General features: G+C 59.8%; 7 protein-coding genes across 7 annotated transcripts; 1 reads left to right on the top strand and 6 right to left on the bottom strand.

The window, feature by feature from the left end:
* Positions 1 to 5,014: 5,014 nt before the first annotated feature.
* CAP2 (F-actin-capping protein subunit beta) lies at positions 5,015 to 6,044 on the bottom strand (the record flags this gene model as incomplete). The annotated part of the gene is made up of 3 exons (XM_028637013.1): positions 5,015 to 5,406; positions 5,501 to 5,931; positions 6,013 to 6,044. The coding sequence occupies 3 exons, from the start codon at positions 6,042 to 6,044 to the stop codon at positions 5,015 to 5,017; spliced, it is 855 nt and encodes a 284-aa protein (XP_028491026.1).
* A 1,022-nt stretch (positions 6,045 to 7,066) lies between these two features.
* On the bottom strand, positions 7,067 to 8,627 carry D7B24_002814 (uncharacterized protein; the record flags this gene model as incomplete). Its single annotated transcript, XM_028637012.1, has 4 exons — positions 7,067 to 7,690; positions 7,749 to 7,879; positions 7,937 to 8,233; positions 8,315 to 8,627. 4 exons carry the CDS (start codon positions 8,625 to 8,627, stop codon positions 7,067 to 7,069), a joined length of 1,365 nt encoding a protein of 454 aa, XP_028491025.1.
* A 1,870-nt stretch (positions 8,628 to 10,497) lies between these two features.
* ATG22 (Autophagy- protein 22) lies at positions 10,498 to 12,694 on the bottom strand (the record flags this gene model as incomplete). Its single annotated transcript, XM_028637011.1, has 3 exons — positions 10,498 to 12,194; positions 12,263 to 12,268; positions 12,355 to 12,694. 3 exons carry the CDS (start codon positions 12,692 to 12,694, stop codon positions 10,498 to 10,500), a joined length of 2,043 nt encoding a protein of 680 aa, XP_028491024.1.
* Positions 12,695 to 15,226: 2,532 nt separating this feature from the next.
* Positions 15,227 to 16,221, bottom strand: D7B24_002812 (uncharacterized protein; the record flags this gene model as incomplete). The annotated part of the gene is made up of 2 exons (XM_028637010.1): positions 15,227 to 15,495; positions 16,071 to 16,221. 2 exons carry the CDS (start codon positions 16,219 to 16,221, stop codon positions 15,227 to 15,229), a joined length of 420 nt encoding a protein of 139 aa, XP_028491023.1.
* Positions 16,222 to 17,519: 1,298 nt separating this feature from the next.
* D7B24_002811 (uncharacterized protein) lies at positions 17,520 to 20,585 on the bottom strand (the record flags this gene model as incomplete). The annotated part of the gene is made up of 1 exon (XM_028637009.1): positions 17,520 to 20,585. The coding sequence occupies one exon, from the start codon at positions 20,583 to 20,585 to the stop codon at positions 17,520 to 17,522; it is 3,066 nt and encodes a 1,021-aa protein (XP_028491022.1).
* A 681-nt stretch (positions 20,586 to 21,266) lies between these two features.
* VMA21 (vacuolar ATPase assembly integral membrane protein vma21) lies at positions 21,267 to 21,663 on the top strand (the record flags this gene model as incomplete). Its single annotated transcript, XM_028637008.1, has 2 exons — positions 21,267 to 21,462; positions 21,524 to 21,663. 2 exons carry the CDS (start codon positions 21,267 to 21,269, stop codon positions 21,661 to 21,663), a joined length of 336 nt encoding a protein of 111 aa, XP_028491021.1.
* Positions 21,664 to 22,196: 533 nt separating this feature from the next.
* Positions 22,197 to 23,729, bottom strand: D7B24_002809 (uncharacterized protein; the record flags this gene model as incomplete). The annotated part of the gene is made up of 5 exons (XM_028637007.1): positions 22,197 to 22,846; positions 22,903 to 22,953; positions 23,014 to 23,130; positions 23,186 to 23,266; positions 23,327 to 23,729. 5 exons carry the CDS (start codon positions 23,727 to 23,729, stop codon positions 22,197 to 22,199), a joined length of 1,302 nt encoding a protein of 433 aa, XP_028491020.1.
* Positions 23,730 to 24,523: the final 794 nt, after the last annotated feature.

Raw genomic sequence — 24,523 nt, 5'->3', positions numbered from 1 at the left:
GAAGGGCAGGGTAGTGTGGGTTGGTTGGTGGCTTGGGCTCGCGTGGGCACTCCCTGAGCTTGCCGCTCACTGCCTGGGAGAGCGCTCGCTACGTGGTGCATCTGAGTGCATCGTGCATCTGGATGCATTCTGTAACCATGTAGGCATGTAGAGTGGTGAGGTAGCACTGAGGCAGCTGCAGGAATCCCAGATCGCTGGGCTTGCCTAAGGTGAGGTAGGGACTGACTCGGCGCCTCAGCTGGCCCAGCCAGGCGCGCGCCGTCCCCTCCCCCCCCCCCCCGCCGCCGGGCCCAAGGGACCGACGCGCTCTACCTGTAGAGGTTTGGGTAGGTATATGTACATGTAGACGCCCCCTTTGCTGGGCAGAAAAAAACACCCCAAGTCCCCATGTTGAAGAGCAGCTGGGTGGATCACTTTTGCGGTCCGTCATTACAATGGTGCAGCATCTAGGTGCATATGCATCCCAAAATTGGGAGTTCTGTCCCGGACTGGGTGTACGAGGTTCACGAGGCCGCCAAAAAGGAAACCCCTCAAAGGGGTGATTCCAAAGGAGTCCAAAGGAGTGATTCCATAGTACATGTAGGCACAGTCCCGGGGACGGCGGGAGGCAGCGCGCTCACCGAACAAGAAAAGAATGTGGTGACGACGACAATGATGTCGAATATTGGTTTTTTCTATTTTTTGGTGATGTTAGGTCTCCAAAAAAAAGTAGATCCCAGCAAGGCGATCGGGGCTGGGTGAGGGAAGAGAGAAGGAGAGAGAGCGGGTGTGTGTGTGTGTGTGACAGAGAGGAGGGGCGTGCCTTGTGATTGGAACTGTGACTCCCGAATGTGGGCTTTGCGGCGTCAGGGGTCGTGACTTGGAAGAGATGGAATAGGTGTGGGATTTTTTTTTTATTGATTTCCTTTCGATCCTTCGCATGACAGACGTCAAGGTGACACTTTGGTGGTTTTTTCTTTTCTTTTTCTTCTTTTTTTTGTGTTTCTCGGGTTGGATATGGCATGACTGTGACGAGGAGGTTTGGTCATGAGGTAGCATCATTGGATGCGCCGTTGCTATACTGTCGACCAAACGTCCAGGAGTTCAGAGACGCCCGAGGGCCATACGGAGGATGTAGGGCCCTTGTTCGCATTTCATCGCCAGCAGCCAGGCGTGATAGTTGGGCATCACCCCACTTGCGAAATATACGGCGCACCCCCCCCTACCTCGTCTACCCCCTTCCCCCGATGACCTCCCCCGATGACGGTCTGCCGTCCATCGCCCCCCTTGTCGAGAGAGTCGATCGCCTTGACGTCCATGCTCTTCAAGGGCCTCCTGGAGGGGGGGGGGGGAGGCGAGACAGGCAGAAACAGACAGGCAGAAGCAGACAGGCAGAAGCAGACAGGCAGAAAAAGGACAGGACAGACAGCAGACAGCAGCAGGGTTCCTCGGCACCATCCACACGTCGGCACCTGCGCCCGAGACGTATGCTGATCCCAGCTCTGCCGGGTGGCCTTTCACCTGCCTGCCTGCCTGCCTGCCTGCCTGCGCACAGGTGGGGACGGCTGTGGACGGATCAGACGAATACACACACCTCTGTCTCTGCATGGCGAGATGGACGAGACAACCACGCGCCAGCACCATCATAACAGGCCGGATCATCACCGCCGCTTCCCACGCTACAGACCACACAGACACGCACACGTCTTTCAGTGTCGGTTAGCATCCCCCCACTATCCCAATCCCATCTTGCCTGCGCGTCGAAGCACCACTAAAAAAAATCCGATAGAGCACCTACGAGCCACCCGCTAGCAAGCGCCCGGCTCCCGTCCCATCCCGCCCGGCCCACCCGCTGGCTCTCCCGTCAAGGGGGGTGTGGTCCCAAGCAAGGCCCAAGGGGGAATGAACAGCGGGGGACCGAAACCTCCCCACAAGGTCGACAGCGTACGGTACCTAGGCAGAGACTGGCTGAGAAGGCCAAAGTCGGAGACACAGTGAAGGGACAGCAAGAGACATGATGAAGAGGGGGGAAAAATACGACACGGCAGCAAACACACAGCTCTCTAACAAGAAGCGAATTAAAAAAAAAAGAAGGGAAAAAAAGGGGGGGAGGGATAAGGGACCACCAAACGAGCGAACCAGCGCAAGCGAGGGACGCGCCGCAACGCCTCGTCTCTCACTACTTGACTCGTCGTGCGCTGTTCGTCTTGCCAACCTGACAACCCAGATGCCTCGGCGTCGTTGTCTTTTTTCGAGGTGAGGTGCGCACCTCCAGGATGGTCCCGGCCCGGGTGCGGCTGGGACATGCAACCAACCTTGGCCAGACACTGCGGCGATGTTCGGCGGCGAGACAAGCACTGCTACCGTACCACTGTGCGACTACTGCTGCTACAGTACTACAACTACTTCTGCTACACTACTACAACTACTGCGGCTACACTACTACTGCTACACTACTACGCGAACAGGATCTGAGGTTCCATGTAGAGGCGCCATGCAGAGATGCAGAGTGGGCAAGCAAGACAAGGTAGAACAGACGCGGCCCCCGTTCCAGTCAAACGCAGGTACAGCGCTTACTGTACCATGCACTGGTGCCGCCCCCCCCTCCCCTTGCTCTGCAGCGGACGGCGGGGATGCTCTCTCAGGTCTTGCATTCTAGAAGTCTTCTGCCACTGCTACCCTGCCTCGCCTCCCTCGGAACCCGGGGGGCGGTCGCCCCCCTTTTGCGCGCGTTTCAGGCCTCTTTTCTGCATGTCTCGTGGTGCCTCTCTCCGAACGCAGGGCATCTTGCCTTTTCGCAGAGTTGCACTAGGGGTCTGCAGGTCAAAGGGTCTGCAGGTCAAAGGGTCTGCAGGTCAAAGGGCGCCAAAGCAAACAGGCAGAGGCGAGGAGGGAAAAGACCAACAGCCAGCTGACCGCAGAGCACTTGTACAAGGCAAGGGGGAGCTCACCGATGGGCGCTCACCGACCACGACACCCCATCATCCGCGATCTACCAGCGGCTGCCGTGCTGGGGTGACCTGCGCACGAACCCTCCATCACTTCTCATCTCTCACATTTTCTTTCCTCTACTGTCTGTCACTTCCTCCTACTGTCTGCCACTTTGGTTTGTCTGTCGCCAGCGAAGAACAGCCCACCCAAGAACCAGCCCGCCATCACCGGCCCGCTCCATGGAGATGAGGCGTTCATGCAAGTCGAGGCCCTGCCAAAGTCTCGCTGTGACGCTCGCCATCCTACTGCGCTCCCACCCTGCCCTGCCACCACACAGCGTCACAGGCGTCAGGCGACAGGGGCGCATCAAGGCCAGCGAGCGCGCACCGAGTGCTGGACGGACTGGACTCTGTCTATGCACCAGGACGTCGCCTGAACAACCTCAGACACTGCCCGCTAGCTGCCGTGGGCCCTTGTCTCGGTCCGTCCTCGTCAAGGCAAGCGCGCTGATCGGCCGCCCTGACAGGTCGAGGAAACAAAGAAGCACGCGGGACGCCGGGGGTTGTTGTTCGAGAGTGCCAACCTTGCACGCGCTTCTCCGTTGGCCGTGGATCAAACATGACATTGTTCGTCCCATGGACAGTGACACATGCTTCTTGTCACCACATGCTTCTTGTCACCACATGCTTCTTGTCACCACATGCTTCTTGTCGACACATTTCTTGTCGGACAGCCCACTGAAACATTCTGCAGGCCTGCCAAGTGCAGACCGAAGATGCTGGCGCACATCCAGTCCAAGTCGTTCGGACAACCAAGTCTTGCCCGGACGACTTCTGACTTTTTCTCTGCATATTGGGCCCCCTTTTCCCTTCTCTTCTCACCATGCACCTGAAATAACAAATGCGACCTCGCCATCTCGTCTCTCCTGTTGCTGCCTCCTCTCCCCCCGCCTCCTCCCCACCATTCTGCTCTTCTTTTTGTTTTTCTGCCCGTCCGCCTGCCTGACCGAAGCTTAACGAAATTCCACGGGGCATCACAGGCCAACCCACCCGGCGCCCCCCCCTGCCGGACCCGCGGAAGACGCCGTCCGCCACGGTGATGCGACGGCCAGTCGCCGACGAAAAATGTCCCCATCGACGAAGAGCAGCAGAGGTAGGCAGGCCTCGGGCAGCCCTGCCACTCGTTCCTGCATGTCTCGTCGGCCCGCATTGGTCCACCTGCTGCTGCTCCCTTGCGCCCGGCCGACCGGGTTTTGCCAGTACTTGCCCATGCGCCCCGCCCGTACGGAGCACCACGCTTGTTCGCCTTAGCATGTGAGACATTGTCGAGATCCTGTTGGGGACCATGATTCTGTCGTTCCCCTTGTCGGCACTTGCCTTGGCTGGAGCTGCAGAGATTCCAGCAGAAACCTGAATTCGGCAGTCTGGCTAGCCCGGGGGGAGGGAGGGGGGGGCAAAATGAGCGTGTCGGCAGTGGCATCGGATGATAGGAGAAATATGAGGGGGACTGGAAATATGGTATAAGAGACAGACCGACATGGAAGAGCCCGAACAAGGTAATGACCGTCTTGGACGCAGGCCCCCTTCGCCGCCCAGCAATCTACTGACTACGCGTGGGGTTGAACGAGGCGCGGACAGAACAGAAGAAGGGCACAAGGCAGAAGGCAGATCCCAGGCAAGGGACAAGGCTGGAGGCAGGATGATTAGGCGTAAACATGTATTGAAAAACCATGTGCTGCTGCAAGGCTTAACACGAACTCATTGTCCCCCCCCCCCCCTCGGACCCCAACATCTCCTCCCCCCCCTCCCCTCCTTTTACACTTTGTATGGCTTGAACGATCGGGCGCTGATCCGAGCGCGATCGAGAGCCTGAAACCAGCATGCGGCCCCCCATCGGGCACGGCTCATCGAGCCTGCGCGCGCGCGCGAGCCCACGGGAGAGGCACAGCCTCCCCATGTCGCACCCAGCAGCCTGGCGCGGAGATGGTCACGCCCGCCGAGGCCGACGTGCCCCTGCGCTGACGCAGCATGACGGCGGCAGAGTCGTCCTCTCCTCCCGTGCCGGCTCGCTGCTTGCCCAGCCAGCTGCTTTCGCCCTCCGCCCTCTACCTCTGCATGCTGCCAATGACCTCGCGCTGCGCCTGCCTGTCCCGGGCGCCCTCGCTGAGGCTGCCGACGCTGCGCAGGTCGCCGACGACGTCCTTGGCCTTGCCAAAGTAGACCTCCTGCAGCAGGTTACGCATCTTGAGCTCCATGTCCTCGACGAGGCGGCCAATGTTGGCAATGTGGCTCTCGTCGCCCTCGACGGCGAGCTCCTGCTCGACCTGCCGCGTCATGTTGCCCGACAGGTCCATGGCGCCGAGGGCGGCGCCGCTCGTCGCGAGGCTCAGGATGACGGTCGACGTGAGCTTGTACTGCGTCGTGCGGCCGCGCTCAATGGCCTCGAAGACGTGGATCGAGTCCCAGACGCCCTCGGACGCGGCGCCGGGGGTGGCGGCTGGGCGCTGTTAGTTCTGAGGGCATCGAAGAATCCAAAAGGGAAAAAAGAGAAAGAAAAAGAGAAAGAAAAAGAGAGAAAAAAAAAAACTCACACTTCTTCAGCAGCACAACACCGGCAAAGCCGTCGTCGAGGTTCCAAAAGTAGACGCTGCTGACGCCGCCCTCGTAGTACAGCTCGCGGTAGACGTCAAAGGCCTCGTTGGCCTTGACCTCCATGCGGCGGACGCGCTCGCTGGGGATGGCGCCCTCGCCGGCGCCGTCGTTGGCGCCGGCGCCGCTGACGCCGCCGGGCCCGGCCTCGTCGAGCGGCGGGTCAAACTCGTTGCTCCAGGGGGACCGGTGGCTGTCGCCGTCGCGGTTGTAGTCGCAGAGGAGGTAGTCGCGCCCCGTCTGGCGGCAGCGGCGCACGCCGAGGGGCTGGTCGACCGACGAGAGGAGGTCTTCGGTCAGGTCGGGCGCCAGGGAGATGATCGAGCTGAGGTGGGTTGCCGTGTGCTTTGGGTTGAGGCGGCGGAGGAGGTCGCTGAGGGGCGGTATGTTAATGGGACAGCAAGGACAACGGGGAGGAGCAGCAGCAGCAGCAGCAGCAGAAGGGGGAGCTTACAGCGCCGAGTCGAAGGGGTCGGCGGACGCCATCGTGATGATGTGATGTGTGAATGGGCAGAAGACAGCGACTCGAGTCCAATGCCGTTGGTGTGGACCGGGCGAGGGGTGTGGTGCGGTCGTGAATGATGGGAGCTCTCGTCGATTGACGTAGGGTGGTCTGGATTCTGGAGGAGCCGAACAGGCGATGGAGAAGGAGTAGTTGTCGTCCGGGCGTGGCGGGGTAAGTAGCACGAAACGGGTGCTGATCTACCCCAGCCTCGACGCGCGCCGAAGCTCGCCGTAGAGCTAGGGGCCAAGGGGCCGAGGGGCCTAAGGTACCTGTCTCCCTGGAGACCTCTAGCTAAGGTACCTGTCTCCCTGGAGACCTCTAGCTAAGGTACCTGTCTCCCTGGAGACCTCTAGCTAAGGTACCTGTCTCACTGGCTTGACTGGATAGCTAGGTAGGTGCTGTAGGGAGCTTAGTTGCTTAGGATGCCACCCGCCCATTACAGATTCTCGACGACTTTGCATGATGCTGTGTTTGCTTATAATTACAGGTGCCAGGCGCAGGCGGCTGGCTGAAGAGCTCGTGGTCAACACATCGTCCATATCCGCCGACACATCCACCAAGACGAACAGACAGACAGACAAACAAACACAAACACCAATGCTCATTCCAAAAAGAGATACGAACGAATATAGATGCCATCTCACCCCCAGGTCGCCTCGACCACAACGAGCACCAACGCGCTCTGTCACATCCAAAGCCTCACCACCTCGGGCCTCCTGCTACCATAGTCCCCTGCACCACCCCCGAACAAACCAGAAAGCCCCGACTCCAGTCCGCTTTGAACGCCATGGTGAAGAAAAGAAAACCGCGCTCTCTGAGGGGTCAAGGGAAGAATGAAGAAGGGAAGGGAAAAAATTCCCATCCGTCGAGCCTGCTGACCATGCCTGCCGGCCTTGCCAGTGACAACCCCCAACAAAGGGCCCTTGGGGGGGAAAATAATAAATACAGCTGAAGAGGACATGGCACAACACTGGCACTCCCAGCACACAGCTCAGCCTTCCCATTAGCTGATGGTCGTGTGGCAGACGAGGCACACCAGCGGCTCCGTCCACACCTGGACGCCGCCCGTCACATTGGCCCGCAGGTCCCGTATCTCGACGACATTCTCCGCCACCTTGAGCGTCGCCTCGAACAGGCCCTCGTACGGCCTGGCCGCGCTGGCCTTGCCGCGCTTGGGCACCTTGGTCTTGCGCAGCGAGCCCGGCGCCGCCGTGATGGTGCCCACCGTCGGTGTCCCCTGGCCGCCGCCGCCGCCGCCGCCGCGCGCGCTGCCCCGCGGCGTCGAGAGCCGCTCCTTGGCCGCTGCGTCCGCCTCGGGCGACACGCCCGGCTTGGCGTCGATCGACTGCTGCACCTCGACACCATTGTCCGGGGGGCTCAGCGGCCGGCCCGTTTCCTGGTCTGGCTTGCTGTCGTCCGTCTCCCCATTCTCCGCTGCGGCGGGTGGTGGCGGCGGCGGCGGCGCAATATAGGGCTGATCGGTACCAAGGACCGCAAAGGTCCGCATGAGGGCGTCGTGTTTGAGGCATTCGTCGTGGAGCCACGTGCTGCAGTTGGGCTGGGAGCACGCGACGAGCGTCTTGTCGGGATTCGCGGGCTGCTTGCACTTGCAGGTCCGATGCACAGACTGGCCTGGTCAGCACGACGAGGAATCCCACGTGCAGGAATGGAGGGGGGCTACATACCGAGAGGCTGAGGGTGCGAACATCGAGCGCTTGTCGCCAGTAGAGGCCGTCTTGGATCTCGTCGTCGTTCTCCTCGAACCACTGCTTGACCTTGGCCTCGGCCGTGACGCTGACGACGTTGATCACGTCCACTGTGCTGCCCGTTAGCCTCGTGGCGCCGTCTACCCCAGCCGAGGGAGGATACGTACTGTGGTTGGACGCGATGAGCTCGTTGACGCCGTGATACGGCTGTCGCCCCGCGCGCGCCACAAACTTGCCATCGTCCTTGGTCTGCACCGGCAGCTCCTCGGGCCAGTACATCCAGTAGATGCGCGCGTAGACGTGGTGCTCGTCCGCCGCGCGGATCTCCAGGATGCGGCCGACCCACTCGTTGGGCATCCGCTGCCGCACGCCGTTCTCGTCAACCTTGACCTGGTTGTTCGTCGGCGACGCCATGCCGTTGGAGATGTAGATGAAGCCCTCGCTGAAGTACTTGGCCGAGTTTACTAGCGCCCGTCAGCTGGTTGGTCGCGAACGGCCCGGGGCAGGCGGGACGCGCAAAAGGGGAAAGCAGAGTCAAAACTCACAAACAAAGCTGTTGTACCTCGTCATGGCCATCCACTTGTCCCGCGGCTCGACCCAGTAGCGGAGATCCATATTCTCGTCATTCTTGAACGAGCCGGACGGCGTGAAGGGCGAGGGCTGGACCTTGGCGATCTCGTCCTCCTCGGCGTCGGCGCCGCCCGCGCCGCCCAGCTGCTGTGCTTGCTTCCGCCTCTTGGCCGCCTTGCGCGCCTTTGTCTTGATGTCCTCGCTCTCGTATTTCACCTCAAACGGGCACTCGGCCTTTGTGTCCTCGGCGGGCTCGGCCCGGCTGCGCTTCCTGGGGCTCGCCGACATTGTGTGCCGCGTGTCGTGTGCCGCGTGTCGCGCTTTGCTGTGTGCCCTTCCGTGCCGTTGATGCCGCGATGCCGGGGGATGGAGGAATCGACGGGCGAGAGCTATGCGCGCCTGAAGGGGACCCGGTGGTTCGCGCAGCTGAGTAATGAATAATGTTGTCCTTGGCGTCCGTCGTGTGTCTTGATGTGTGATGATTTTTTTTTTCCTGAACCCCTTCCCCGCGGATATCGAAGCGACTCGTCGCGCGCCACGAGAAAAAAAGCGTGTCGACCTGATTGTTGACAACGGCGAGAACGAGACGGAACGAGACGAGACAGAGTGAGCTGGTCGAAGCGAGGGAAGAAGGACAGATAAATCCGAATGCGCCCGGAATCCCAGGCCGTCCAGCTACGCGATGCAATGGCGCAGGGGCGACTCGGAAACGGCGGCAATCGATTGCTGACGAGGAGTGGAATCAATGACCCCGTGGGCGATGCGACGCGGACGGAATCGCGGGTTGGGGGTGGCAGGAGGCGAGGCGAGCGGGCGGGTGGTGTTGTTGATGAAAGGTGGCAGAGCTGGAAAGCTGCTAACTTTCTTGGGCGTGTCGTTTTGGGGGGGGGGGGGCTAAGGTGGTGTGTGGTGAGGGGGGGGAAATGCTCCTGGCGTTTGGCGTCTACCGCCCGGTGTCTGGCGGCTACTGCTCTGCTGCTGTGAGGGTATGCAGGTCCCTAGGCAAGGCAAGGTACCCTTGGATGGATAGGTCTGTCGATTCGCAGGTGTCGTTGAGCAAGATCAAGATCTCCCGAGGTCGAGCGTAGACAGGACAGGCAAAAAAGGAGCAAGGTACAAGGGGAGAGAAGAGGTCAAGCGCTTTGCAGCAGCAGGACCCAGACCGGTGCAGAAGCGCGCGATCGATTTCTCCAGATTGCTGGTCGTCTAAGCGTAACGGGCAACGAAGCGGTCCCTGCTCGTGCCAGCCACCCCGAAAAACACAATGTACAGTAAAGCGTTCTGGGGGTGGGTCGGAAGAGGAGTGTCACGTGAGCTGTTGGCTGTGGGCTGTGGGCTGTGGCCTGCGAGGTGCGAGGTGCGAGCTGTGAGCTGTGGCCTGCGAGAGCTGGCGGAGTTGCTAGTCACCCTGTCTACCCCTTCAGGCCCGAGAACGGTCTCGGGAGCTTGGGAGCCAAGGACCCGGCTCAACCGCCTCCTGGAGAGATTTCTATCGGATATCGCGCGATCAAGCGATGTCATGACACTAAGTCGGGAAGCTGAAATCTGCCGTGAAATCTGAAGCTTGCAATACGTACCGTCGTGCGTACCGGAGGTCATTTTCAGGCCTCAAGGGATGAAGGTACCAAACGTAGCACCTCCACGTCATGTAGCGCCTGCAGCCCCCAAGGAGGCAAGGCACCTTACCAGTTGCCAGTAGCTGTACCTACCACCTGCCTTACCTACCTACCTAAGCTACCTAAGCTACCAACGTACTGGTGCCTTCCTAGCCTCCTGCACCCCTGAATCGCGCATCGCGTGCCATGCCTCTCCTCAGCCGGCCCGCGTCTCTCAGCCCCGAACGTGGTTGCCATAGACGAGATTGCTGAAGACTTGGGTTTATCTAGCGTGGCCGTATTCGCTGCGGTTGCATCCGGCGAGAAAGAAACAAGCATAGTACAAACACGAACACAGCGTGAGATTCGTATTGCCATAGATCATTTACATAAAAAGATAGCTAGGTATGTACTAGGTGAATACTATTATCAATCAAGTGTCGCGGTCATCTCCCAACGACCTGGAATGGAGAAGTGCCAAACGCCAACGCTATGCAGTCAACTAATGCAAAAAGCGGCATCCCCCACTCGGGATGGAGAAGGGGACGTGGGAATCAGGAACATCAGTGGCGCCTGTCGTTCTCCTCGTAGTCGTCGTCGTCGTCATCGTACGCACTGAGGATGGGCCGGTCCTCGCTGCCGCTGTCAGTTTCTGTGCCCGCATCCTCCGACGCCTGCCGCACCTTGAAGCTGTCGATCGTCTCGGCCAGCTTCTCGCCCTCGCGCTTGCCACGATCAACGTTCACAAACCAGATGAGAGGCGCCGGCAATCCTACGAGCGCCGCCAGGAACCAGAACGCCGGCCGGATGTGCCCCCACCGGTCAATGATGGCGCCGACAATCGCTGGGCCAAACACGCTCGAGCCCTTGTCCGTGATGGCGTACAGCGCGTAGAATGCCGCTTCCGAGCCCGGCGGGATGAGCTCGCCGTACACCGAGCGGCAGTACCCGCTGAGACCGCCGAGGACGAAGCCGTAGACCGCCGCGAGGGGATACATCTCCCACGGCTGCTGCAGGCCGCCGACGCCCCAGGTCTGCACAAACGGGAGGTAGCCCAGGAGTCCGTAGACGGGGATGACCTCAAAGAGCCCGATGCAGGCGAGAATCGTCTGGTGCGGTTTCAGCCCGAAGTGGCGCGAGATGAACGCCCAGCTGAAGGCACCAATGACGCCGGCCAACGTGGAAATGACGTTGATCATGCCGAGCGCCCAGGGCTTCATGTGGAGCTGCGTCTTGGCGAAGAGAATGGCCGTCGACGAGGTGGTCGCGATGGCGTCGGAGAGGAGGAACCAGGCGGCCAGGAAAAGCATTATGTCGAGGAGTCGCCGGGCCAGCTTGATCGTCTTGAAGAGCGACTTCCACGCGTATATGACATAGCCCACCCACGCCCACATGCCGGAGAACCCGCTGGCCGCGACAATGGGCAGCGGCGGCCCCGGTCGCGGTCGAAGCCACGACGCCGCGGGGAACGTGAAGATGGCCCACCAGGCACCGACCATGAAGAGGACGACCCGTTGCGACCACGTCGTGTTGCGCATGGCAATGAGCACGCCAATGGCAACGCACTGAAGGAACAGACCCGCCGTGTAGCCGATACCGATGCCCTTGGCCGAGATTTGTGTCGACAGGTTCAACTCCACCGACGTCAGCTCCTCGCGTGTCGCTTTGCGCGGCCAGTCGGGCGTGACCATGTCCTCGGCGTTCGAGAGCAGCGGTGACGTCGCATCGGGGTCCGCAGGTGCCGCGTCCGAATCGGCGCCAGCCCCCCTCATGGGCTGAGACTCGAGGTCCGTCTGGGCAAAGTCGGGAACATGCTTGTTCTCGGCCTCGATGACGTCGGGGTGATGACGCACCAAGAGCGGCAGGAACGAGTTGAGCAGCACAAACGATGCGCCAAAGGATGTGTTGGAGACGATGGCGAGGAGGGCGCCAAAGAGGTAGGTGTTGGCGCTGACGAAGATGTACATCATGACGGCAACGCTGCCGGTCCATGCGAAGCCGAGGAGCAGCTTCTTGCGAAAGTTGCCGTGGTCAGCGGCGCAGCTGATGCTGACGACGAGCAGGGCCTGGACGAGGACGCTAATGGAGAAGGTGTACATGGCGAAGCTGGCCGTGTTGACCTCGGCGCCGAGGACGTAGACGACGCATTGGCCGTCAGCCTTGTTCTTCGAATCGCTGGTGCCGCAGGGGGTGGTTCGGTCGGAGAGCAGAACGCCATTTTCGCGAGCGAGGGTTTCTAAGAGGATGGGAATGAAAGAGCCTGGAGGCTGTCAGATGAGAGAAAGAGACGGGGAAGTGGTGAGCGTGACGGGACACGGCTCGACATACCAATAGCTAGGAAGACGGGTCAGCTCAAAGCGCAGAGAGAGGTGTCAACGTGTCAGAGAGACAGGCAGACGAGATCAACGAGATGGACGTACCACAGATGACATAGGTCTCGGCAGCAAAGGCGTAGGCATACCATCCGGCGAGCTCCTTCTGCGAGGTCGGCCTCGTGTCCTCACCACTGTAGCGGCCCGGCGGCGATCCGTCATCACGCCCATAACGGCGGTCCCCGTTGCGGCCGGACATGGCGGGAAACAAAAGCTGGCGATGGTGGTAGTCGTAGTCGTCGTCGTCCTCCTCGGATTCGGAGCGCTCGTCGTCAGCTTCGAAGGACGAGGAGAAGGAGATGAAGGACTTCTTGGAGAAGTTGGACAGGCGCGACCAGAGACGAGGGGCGGGTGGTGGACGGGCATGGTTGTCCTGGCGCGGGACCATGACAAGTGATAGCTGTCCCCCGTGTCCCTTTCAGGGGAGACGGGAGCCCGTGACAGCCTGGTTCGGGGGCGTGACTCTCAGTGAGGCCAGGCAAGTCAGGTACCTCAAGCCAGGTACCCTGAATGGGCAAAAGGTCGCCTGAACGGGGGAAGTGGACGGGGAGGGGGGGCACGGCTGACCGGCCTGTTTCAGCCGGGTCGAACCACTAGAGCAGGTGCAGGCCGCCTGGAATGGGGGGTGGAGAGGGCACGACGGCCTGGGCTCGGCTGCTGTGCCTTAGTTCTCGGGGCAGCAGGTCCCCTAGACGCGCCACAGAATGAGCCACTCGGCGGTTTCTTCGGGGGCAGCCACACAGGCGGCAGGCGGCAGGCGGCAGGTGACGGGCGGGAGGTAAGGTAGGTAGGGAAGGTGCGGGTCGTATACAGCACCAAGACCAAGAGGGGAAGGGGTTGAGGGGGGAGAGGGAAGGAGCAGGAGGAGGAGGAGGAAGGAGAATACGGAAGTCTGGGAGAAGACTGAGGCAGTAGCAACGAAGGGGGGAGGAGAGAGAGAGAGAGAGGGAGAGAAAGAGAGAGAGGGTGAGAAAGAGAGAGAGGGTGAGAAGACAACCAAGCAAACGGGGAGAGAACATGGACTCCGCTGTGCATTTGAACGACAAGAAGCGACGCGCACGACAGGCCACGTCTGGGGTTCCTTCGAGTTTTCGACCATTTCCACACTGGGCATGATGGTGCTCGTGCTTCGCCCACGACTGACCGACCGACCCTCTGCCGGTTTGACCAAACATGCACCAGCGAACCCGCCATGGCAGGAAACGAGCTAGGAAAGGCATGGCACGGCGATGCAAGGCTTCCTCCCCTTCTCTCTCCCATCGTATGCCATCAACCCCATGGATGCCATGCCTGCCATGCCTGCCAGGTGGGATCCCTGCTGCGGCATCCCCGCTTGGGTTTCCTGCTCGAGCTGCCCAACTGGCCAACAATCTTCGCATACGGCCCTCCACCACCCGAAAAGCGAGAGGCGACGCAACGAAAGCACAGCACCATGGAGATGCGCCCCAGAGCGCCAAAACAATGCGGATCTCGAGGATCGCCTTCCTGTTCCCTTAGGGGCGGCCAGAGTGTCCCGTTCTCTCATGGGGCGAAACCTCGCCAGAAGGGGTGTGCTGGTTTTGCGCTAGCCCGTGGAGCCGCCGCTCACAGGCAGCTCGGCGTTGGGATCTCATCATTGAAAGAGGAAGACAGCAGCTGAGAGTGAATGCCGTGCGCCTACCAGGTAGTATTGCCAGGGTCGGATTAAAATTCATGGGCAGATGGGCAGCAAGAAACCCGTTTTTGTCAACTCTTGTTTCGCCGGGCTGCGGGAAACAGAAACATGGCAAGGCTGATCATCCGTACCCCCCCCCCCCCCCCCCCATCCCTTGCCCCCTCCCCCTCCACCTCCCCTTCAGGTGCCCAGCGTGCCGCCTGCCGCTTGCCGGGCTGTCTCTCGGCTGTCTGGCTCTCCGACACATGACCTTGCGAGGATGCGAACCGCCGGTGGAAGAAATCTGAACGCTGACCTACCTGCTTGGCGCTTACGCTATCACTATGCCGTCTACGTGTACTGTGTTGCGCTGGGGCGAGCCGTGGAGATATTGGCCTGCCCAGCCAGCTGCTCAACCTAGCTTGCGCGCCAGCTGGCCTGCTTCTGGCGCCCTGTGCAGCCTCGTGTACCCCCGGCGCCAAGGCTTGCAATAACCCAACGGTGGGAACGGGGTCAAAATCCAACGGTGAACGGTGAAGGGGTGTACTCTGTCTGTTGCAGCCCAATGCCGCGCGCCGCACACCCCGGCAAGACTGGACAGGACCCCTATATGTATGCTCCATCCTCACGAAAAAGGTTGCTGCAAGATGGCACCCGATGGGGCAACGAGCGTCAGGCTGGTGGCCCCCGCTGGACGGCAAAGCCAGCCAAACGATGGCTGTGCTCTGGGTCTGTCAGCACATTGCACAGTGGACCCTTCTCGACGATCTGTAGGTGTCGATCGAGCTGTCGAGGGCGGGGGCCGAGGGGGGGCTCCGGGACTGCAGCTGCTGAATCGCGGCAGATGTGAGATGCTGTGAATGGTCGGGCGGCGGGGGGCAAGTCGGAATCTCGAGGCAAAGGTGTCATATGAGCCAGTGTCAGATGCAAGTGATCGTCCTGCCTGTTTGACTTGATGGTTGCACTCTTTTTTTTTTTTTGGGTGTCATTGCGAAGATCGGCACGGCATGCTTGAGATGATGACAGTGTTGCAAGTGGTGTCGATCTGCAAAATTCCTCATTGCTTGGATGATGGGTGTAACGCCATATCGTCCACATCAAAGGGGTGTAGAGAAGGGTAATTGTAGCAAATAAGGAGTCCTCCATCCCGTGCCTCCATCTCGTCAACATAAGCACATCATGGCACGCACCCCCCCCCCCCCCTGTGGTATCAAAATCCTGTCTGTCCGTCACTCGTCCGCACAGCCCTTGCCTGCTCCCAGTCCTGCGGCCAAATCACAAGCAGTCTCACTTCTTGCCAAACAGCTTGTTCTTCAGCTTGTCCGCGAGCCCGACAGGTCCGCCAGAAGCCCGGTCGGCGGCGCTCGCAGCCTTGCCGTCCATGTCACCGTCGTTCCGCGCCGACGAGGCCTCGTAGGCGTTGCCGGCGCCGCCGCGGCCGGTGTGGAAGTCGCCGCCGTCGCCCGACTGTCGGTAGGCCTCGGTCGGGATGACGTCCTTGTCGGCGCGGCCCTCGACGGACGTCTTGGTGCCGACGTCGCCAATGTTTCCGGCGCCTGCGAGCTGTCAGTTTGTCTTTTCGGCAAAGTTTACAGTATTCTTTGGCTTCTCCTTCTCCTTTCTCTCCTTCTCCTTTCCCCCTCCCCCATCACCTTGCTGTCCCTTGCCCCGAGTGTTGGGTTCAGCTTGCCCCATCTTCTCTCTGCAAGTCGACAGACAGGCTCGGGCACGATGCGCTGGGGGAGTCGGTGAGTCGGTGCGTCGTCGGTCAAGACAGGCCTGCGCGACGCTAGACCCGTTGCCGACGGACGAGCTCCCGCCGCCGCCGCGCCCAGCCAAGCGTGGGGCCTACCTCCCCCCCCCCCCCTGTACCATGGACATCCCGGTCCCCTGTCCGTCTTCGCTCGACCTTATCAACGCCACTGCATTCGCCATGGTTCTCGATCGGGAAGAGGGGACAAATGGGTTGAGCATAGAGATAAGAGCCATGTTCTTGGTCTCGCGAACCTGGTATGTCTCGCGAACCTGGTAGGTATCCGCCGTGCGACGACAGAGACAGCGCCCGAGCCAGGGCGGAGGGGGATCGTGAAACGGCGAGAAAGAGAAGGAGAAGGAAGTCAAGGAAACTCACCACCGCGTCCGACGCTGTACGCGCCGTCATTGTGGCTGCCCTCAGGTCCGGTCCGCACGACGGCGCCGTCGACGTACTTTGTCTGGTCGGCGTGGATGTTGCCGGCGCCGCCACGGCCGTGGGAGACCTCGCCAGCTGCTGCGGAAGGCATTGCGCGTGCGTGCGTAGCGTGCTTTTCTGTCTGTTTTTTTACTTCGTTCGAGTCGTTGGCTCGCAGGAAAGGGTCGTCGCTTCAAGGGGGGCTCAGTGATGTATCGCGGGGCAACAGGTGGTCGTGATGAGCAGGAAGGACGCGAAGCAGATGGGGGGGGGAGCCTCGCGGGACTGGGCGCGGACAGGCTTCTTAAGAACAAGCCGCAGGTCAAGCCACGAGGAAAAGACGTCACTTTTTTCTCTCTGCGATACGTGTGTGTGCCACAGCCCGACGAAACAGGCCACAGGCAGATGAACGCTGGCCAAGTCCATCTAGATCCAAGGACGACAGAACAGCCACACAGCATCCCAGTAGCGCGCAGACGCCCCCCCCCCCCCCCCCTCCCCCAAAGAAAAGGGAATCCAAGAAAAGGGTTATCAGCGCCCGCTGCCACGGGTCGATGCGGGATGTCCACCAGGCCGTCCATCCACTCACCGGCCTCTCTGCGCGGTTACGTACCTGAATTTGGTGACACCAGCTGGCGCCCCTCTATCGCGCCGCACCCACCAACCCACCACGAAAGAAACGAATGCCGGGACTCGTCCCACTTGTCACGGTGCTGCTCCGGCTCGGAGAAGCAACAAATTGGCCCTGACGCCTATTGCAACGTCGCACGCCAGACTAAGAGAAGTCAAGACAGAGAGAGAGGAGATACAGGGAGGGGGGGCTCTGGAGAACAGCGCCAAGGCTGATGCAGAGCAAGGCTATCGTGACGTAATGGGGGGGACTCATCGATACAGATACCATGTCACTCGGAAGACCTCATTCGCCCCGGCGCCGGGCTGGCACGACCAATGACGCCTCCGTTCACCAGAGCACGACATGCAAGGCCAACCAAACACACAGCTTGCCAAACGTGGTGCGCCTCACGAGAACATATGCCTTGGCGTCCTGTTCAAACGACGACGTGCCGTTGATTCCTTATCTAGTTCACGACCTCACGTAATCTAGAGGTTGACGGTGACAAGTTCTACTCATCCAACTAGTTGCCATGGTTATTCATCCATCACTGGCCCTGAGGCCATCCAGGTGTCTGTCTCTACACGGCGACACCCCTCTCCACGTGCGTGTGACCGTCTCTCTCCTCGCCCTCCATGCCAAAATATGCACATGATACCTCCAGTCACTCTCAGCCCCGGCTGTGCCAACGGAGCAGCAAAGCAAAATATAACACGCCGCTCGCTCCATGCGCCTTGTCATCAAAGTCGTGAACCACCGCTCGCTCCGAAGCACGCCAGGCGGACCCAGCCTCCTCCTCATGGCGGCGTCAGCTGGTCCGCCAGCATCCTGCGCACCTCCTTCTCGAGGTTGATCTCGGCGTTCGTCCCCAGGTCCTCCACCGCCCCCGTCACCTTGTTCGCCAGCTCAATCTTCTTCTCGCACGCCTTGAAGATGAGCTCCTCGATCGTCCGCCTCGTCAGCAGCCGGATCACCTCGACATCCCGCGTCTGGCCCAGTCGGTGCGCGCGGTTCTCCGCCTGGATGTCGTCCTGCGGATTGTCCGACTGGTCAAAGATGATGACCTTGTTGGCCGACGTCAGGTTGATGCCCGTGCCGCCCGCCCCCGTCGTCAGCAGGAACACGGGAATGTCCGTGTTCTCGTTGAACTCGTTGATGAGCCCCTGCCGCTCCTCGACCGACGTCGCGCCGTACAGCACGCAGTGCTTGATCCCGTCCGTGTGCAGCACCTCGCGCAGAATCTCAATCACCTTGGCGAACTTGCTGAACACGAGCACGCGGTCCCCGTTCGCCTGGTACTGGTGGATGAGCTCCAGCATCTTGGTCACCTTGCCGCTCTCCATCCACGAGCCCTCTGGCAGGTCGAAGCCCTCGAGGCACTTGTAGTCGCGGCACCACAGGTGCAGCTCAAAGTCCGAGCAGTTCTTCAGCTCCCCGATGAGGTGCTCCATGTTCGGCTGCTGCAGCTCCGACTGCGGCACCTTGCGCATCAGCACCCCCGCCATCTTCTCCACCTTCTTGTCGTCAAAGTGCCGTCGGAACAGCTGCGGGTGGATCGCCGCCTTGCGCAACTGCATCCAAATGTTGTTGACGTCGTTCTGCCGCACGTTGGCCGTCTTGCTCTTGCCCACCGGCCCCGACTTGAACATGGTCTCGAGCTCATCGTACAGCGCCTTCTGCGAGGGCGGCAGCTCGCAGTAGTCGACGTTGCACGTCTTGTTCGGCATGTCCGACAGAACCTGCTGCTTGCGCCGCTGCAGGATGAACGGCTCGAGGATCGTCCGGGCCCGGCTGACACGCTCGCTGTACAGGAAAGCCCCGTTGTTCACGTCCCTCGTCGTGACCTTCTGGCTGAACATGTATTGCAGGTGTTCCATGTGGCCCTTGAACATCTTGGGGTCGATAAAGTTGAGAAGCGACAGCATCTCCATGAGGTTGTTCTGCACAGGCGTGCCCGTGAGGAGCATGCGCCAGTCCGCCTTGATGCGGATGAGGTCTTTGTAGATCTTCGTCTTGGGGTTCTTCATCTTGTGACCCTCGTCGAAGATGGCGGCATTGGGACGTAGCTCCATGAGGGCGTCGATGTCTTCTTCCTTGCCGACCTGTGTGTAGCTCGTGAGAACGACGTGATACTCCTCGGGTGCGCTTAACATGTCTTCGGCGATCATGGCGCGATCAGACTGCGAGCCCTTGTACGTCAAGACGGACAGGTCGGGGGCAAACTTTTCAAACTCAACCTCCCAGTTGGACAGCGTGGAAGGTGGGACGACAATCAGATTCGGCCACGGCCGCTTCTCGTCCTTCTCCTCGTCATAACTCTCGACAAGGTGGGCCATGAGGGAGATGACCTGGCACGTCTTGCCCAGGCCCATCTCATCGGCCAGGATGCATCCATAGCCGCTGTTGTACAAAACTGACATCCAATTGAGGCCGTACAGCTGGAAAGGGCGCATAGTGCAGTGGCCTTCCAACAAGGCCGGCTGGCGAGGGATCGGTGGTGGCGCGTACTTCTGACCCTTGGAGCTGTTGGGCGTCATGGGAAGGTCGTCGCTGTCTGTCTGCGAAGTTGTTCCACTTCGTGCGTGGCCTTTCAAGTCGATGTCCCACATACTCATCTCACTCTTCACCCGGACAGCCTTCTTCTCACACTCAGCGACGACGGTGTCGATTGCGTTGACCGCCTTAGTGAACTCCATGATGGCCTCAACGAGGAGTTCGCCAATGGCCGCCTTGTTTGACTTGCGCCCGTTGGACTTTTTGGCCGCCGTGACCCGCTCGACCTGGTCAATGTCGTGGAAAGGGCGTTTCGTGGCGATAATTTGTAGTTCGTCCTGCTTGAGGTTGGTCATGGCCGAGAGATCGTCGATCGAACTATTGTTGATGGTGTTAAGAGCCTTGTCATAGAGGCTCTCCTTGACGGTGGCCTCCATCACGTCGTCCTCGTTGTCGTAGTCGTCGTCCTTGTCATCTGCAATGACAATCCTGTCCTCGGCAATCTCATCCACTTCATCGTCCACATTGATGACCTCCCGCGCCTCCTGCACTGGTTGCGACGTCGGGGGCGAGGGCGATCGGTTCGGGCGACGGCCCTGCACGAGACGTCGTCGAGGCTTCGCCTGCTTCGCCGGGCTCGGTGTTCGAGGGCTGAGGTTCGGCGTCTGGTAGAAGTCGGCACCGTTGCCCTTAGCAGCGAGCGACGGCTTCGACTTGAGCGGGTTCGTCGAGGCGGCAGACAGCGGCGCCGAGGTGGCTCCGTGCTTCTTTTCCTTCTGCAGGTGCTTGCCTTCGTAGAGGTAGTTCACTGCATCAGAAACGTTATTATGGCAAGCCATGAGAGCCTCGCGACAAGCGCGAGACGGGAAGCTCTGACCAGTTGCGGTAGAAACCTGCTCCGTCAAGGCCGTCATCTTCTCCAGCTTGTCGATCCTTTCCGTCGGTTCGTAGTGAAAGGCGGTCATGCGCTTCTTGAAGGCTGTCGGCTGGATGTCGCCCCTCGAAGGGCTCTTCTCGTCATCGGACGATATCATGATCGGTTCGGCAGCTGGACGTTTAATGCCCCGCGGCAGTTGGGGAGGAGGCCGAAAGAGCGTGCCCGCAGGCGCGAGGCGAGTCGCAAATGGCGCCTTGGAAGGCTTCGGCTGGAAGGGAGAAGACGCGGGGACCTCGACGACGCTCGATGCAAGAGGCGATGAGGGCGCCTCAGTGTGTTTGGGAAGCAGGGATGTTCGATTGATCACCTGGGTTGCTTGCGTAGCGTAGGGTGAGCAGGGAATCGTGTCGCGGGCCAGCTCGTCGTCGTCGTCGTCGCCGTCGAAGCCCCGGCCAGGAGGCGAAGAGCTGAAACCAGCTGCTAGGCCGGCCATTGTGAAGTTATGTCGCTGTGTGTTGTAAACGTTTTCGATCTGTGGTATCGGTGTGGATCCCGAGTGAGGTTTCGAGGTGATCGGCTCACGATGTGGATGCAAAGGAAAAAAGAGATGGAGAGGAATTGGAGAAACTATCCAAAGACGATGCGGTGCGGTACGAGCGAAGATCGGGGATAAATGAACTGGAGGGCTTCGACCCTATTCAGAGGGTCGTCAAAGGAAGGACCGAAAGCAAAGGCCTATTGTTCTTGGAAAGGGCGGGTAGAGCGTACAGGGAGGAGCTCTTCCTGTGCAAAGAGAATTTCAGGAACCGGGACTGACATAGAACGGCAAGAGACGCGTCGAAGAGGGAGGGGGGGTCCTGGCGCGCGCTAGCACGTGATCCACGTCATTTCAATTAACGGGACGTCTACAGTGCGAGGCGGGTGGCACAGTCCATCTCAGGACTCTCTATGAACTGTCATGAGCTTCATCTTCACCATCATTCTGAACCCAAACCTCATCACCTTGACCGACAACACAAGGAACTTTGAGCAGTGCGACTGTACAGAATACCATGTGAGAACTTGCTTTCGGTCTCGGGTGACCGCACTAACCTTTTGTTCATTCGTAGCACCGCACCCGCCTCAACCGGTTTTCTTCGCCACGTTAACTCATCCTCCTCGCTCCTCACTCAACATGGCGACCCGACGTATCATCTCCACGGAAAAGACCATCCTCGACCGGGATGAGCCTAACAGCGCTCCGGCTGAAAAGTCCAACATCGCACCCGCCGTCCCCACCGATGTCATTGTGAAGCTCCTAGGGTTCACCTTCGCCATGATCGTTTTCCCCATCGGCTCCTATTTCGTCACAGTCAGCACGGTTTTCAAAGGTGCGCTCTTGCCCACCTCTCTTCTCCGTCTGCTCCATCGATCATCTGACTTTCTTGGCAGGAAATTCCACCTTTGCTGGCGCGTTTGCCGCCGTCATGGCCAATGTGGTGCTCATTGCGTACATAGTTGTTGCCATGAAGGAAGATCAGACGGAGCAGGACGAGAAGAAAACAAAGGGAGATGGCAAGAAGGACCGCTGAGCAGGCTCTTCTTGTTTCATTCACTCCATTTCGCTAGCCGGTCGTAGCATAATAAAGCAGTACCCAAGGTGGTTCTGTGCTATACCGTCAATGTTCCATGGTTCATAAAAAAATCGGCCACGAATCTCATTGAAAACGATTTTGACTCAATTGATCTAGCCCCAGGTTCCGAGCATTCAAGGCCATTACTCTATTTCTCCAGTGCGACACGAACTCGAGAAACAAGGCGAAGAGGGTCAATTATCGTCCATCACTAGCCCCCGACCAATCATACTTTCGCATGTCGAGAATTTGCCCCTTTCCCCTGCCAAACGAGAGGCGCCCGAACTCCAGACTCGCACAGAGCCATATATGTATGTACTCACAACCCACTCCCCGGCTCCTGAACAGCCGCGCGCCCAGCTCGTCGTGTTCGATATGTAGAGAAACTAGGGTATCCACAAAGAAAAAGTCATCACCACTTGGCCCCACGGGCCCGTGGCCCGTAGCTCATGGCCTCTGGCGTACGGCTCAGAGCTCGCCCCCTTCTAGGCTTAATTGGCCTTACTGAAGCGGCGCGAGAACCAACTCTTTCTCTTTTCGCCAACGTCTGGTCGTGATTGTGTGCTTTGCTGAGTGGTCTGCTTGCGCAACATGCCGCCTCCCAGCTTTTGGGGCGGGGCGGGCGGCGCAGCCGAGTTCAGGTTCGTCATGGGGGCGGGGCGGTAGTTGGCGCCGCTGGGGCCAGCACCGTTCGCGCCCGAAGCGTAATTATTAAAGGCGGCAGGCTGATATGCGCCTTGTTGGTTGAAGCCGATGCCATAGTCGTTAGTCGGCTCCGCACGCTTCGCAGGCGACACCCGATCAATGGAGCTGTTGTCACTGCTTGTCGGGTCCGTCTGGTAACCGGCCTGTTCGGAGTGACCACTGCCTGCTGCTGTTGTGACGGTTTCGTATGAGCGGTCCTTGTGGGGGATCGGGTAGACTTGTTGCCCGCCACGGCCATAGCCGTTCATGGGTTCAGAGTTCATTCTCGGTGCCCTCTGACGGCTGGGCCCGGGCCCGTATCCACCCTGGCCGTACGAGCCACCATCGAAATAGCCGGAGCGGTTGGGGCTGTTGTAGTCCATGTGCGTACTCTCAGGCCGCACAGAGTTGGGACGTCCACCATAGTAGCTGTCCTGGGGGTATCGAGCACCGTTGTCTGGATTGGTGTTAGCACGAAAATCGTCCTCCTGCAGGACCATGTGAAACACGTACTGCCAGCATAATAACTGCTCCGCCGACCGTTTTGCGGGGTTGATTCGGTGTCTACGTCATGGCGAGTTAGGACATGAAATCCATTTAAGACAGGGCCGTGACCTGACGTACCTGATCGTATGATGGACTTGCGCGAGTAGCCTCCGTCAATTGCCGCCTCAAAGCTACGGATAGTATCCAGAGGCCGCTCCCAGCGGCTGCGCGTGGGGTTCGAACGGTCGGGGTCGGCTGGCGTGGTGTTAGCTTGCTGTCTTGGGTTGATCGACCCGGGCGGGTGGCTCACCGATTGCGTTGCCAAAGGAGTCTCTGTGCTGGATGGCACGAAGAGGTGCCAGAGAGGATTTGGTCATTGCCTGTACGGCCGCTGTTGATGAATTAGCATTAAGCAAGGGTGATCAATGGCCTGCCACGGAATCGGGCTCACCTGGCTCGGCTTCGCTGATGGCCATGGTGGGGTCGGCTTTGCTGTGTAAACGATGGGATTCTTTCTCTGCCGATGTCTCATGCGTGTCGTCGTGCTTTGGGTGGCTCGTCGAGCTCCGTCGCGATTTGCCGGACCCGAAGCTGAATGTCCTAGATTTCGAGGGCTTCTGTTGGTGGGCTATTTGGGCAGCGGGCGGCTGTCGAATTTGCTGCTGAAGCTGCTGTAGCTGCTGCTGCTGGTACTGCTGGGGCTGTCGAGGTGGCTGCTGATGAGGCTGCTGCTGCTGGCCCTGCTGCTGCTGCTGGTGGGTGTAGTCGTAGGAGGTGTCTTGGTGAGAGTAATGTTCGTGCGAGGGAGGAGGAGGCGGAAGGGGATGACGACTATCTTGGTGCAGGTCGGCCATGGTTTCGGACAGGGGGGGAGCGACGGTGCTCCTTGTGATTAAACGGGGGGGGGTGGTGGACTATCCCTGTGTGCTTGGCTGGAGAGGAAGACTGGAGTCGTAGCGGACCGGTCAAAGTCTCGGCGCAGGAGCTTGGATCGGGAATTGGTAGCAGATTTGGTATCGAGAAAGCGAAAGGAGGCGATACTGGGTATCGTCCGGGTCCAGGGTACGCAATGGCGGTTCCAACACAGGGCTAGCGAGGGTGATTGCCAGGGACGGGCGTCGTATCGCGGGCGTCAAGTGGAGGTGTGGGTGTCGGCGAGGATCGTGCTTGCGTGGGTAGTGTAGGTACCGTACAGGCAAGATGTGCGTCTAATCCTTTTCGAGAGGATGGAAAAAGAAGAACAAGTCCACTTTAAGAGAAAGATCCTGGCCACGGGGAGAGCAAGCGAATGGACGCGACAGCAGTTCGGAGATGCGCGGGTCGCGAAGGTGTGGGCTTTGCTTTGAATGGAGGGGCAGGCAGATGATGTAGGTGGTGAAAGTGAAGAGAAAAAAAAAGCGAGGTGAGGTGAGACGGACGGTAATGGACAATCGTGTGGTATGGGACTGAACTGCTTTGTCGCAGGTGCACGCAGAATCAGGGAAGGCGCCCGTGTCTCTCTTGTTGCCGGTTGAGGTGGTTGGGGGGGGCTCTTGGGGGGGTGGTGGGCGGTTGCTGAGGTACCTGGAGACTTGGGTACCTGGAGACTTGGGTACCTGGAGACTTGGGTACCTGGATACCTAGAGCGCTCGAGTCCGGAGAGCGTCCA

Source organism: Verticillium nonalfalfae (genome assembly GCF_003724135.2).
Source record: "Verticillium nonalfalfae strain VnAa140/NRRL 66861 chromosome Unknown scaffold_171, whole genome shotgun sequence".
Classification (NCBI taxonomy): domain Eukaryota; kingdom Fungi; phylum Ascomycota; class Sordariomycetes; order Glomerellales; family Plectosphaerellaceae; genus Verticillium; species Verticillium nonalfalfae.
The sequence above is the reverse complement of the archived record's forward strand: the minus strand, read 5'-3'. Positions and strand labels throughout refer to the sequence as shown.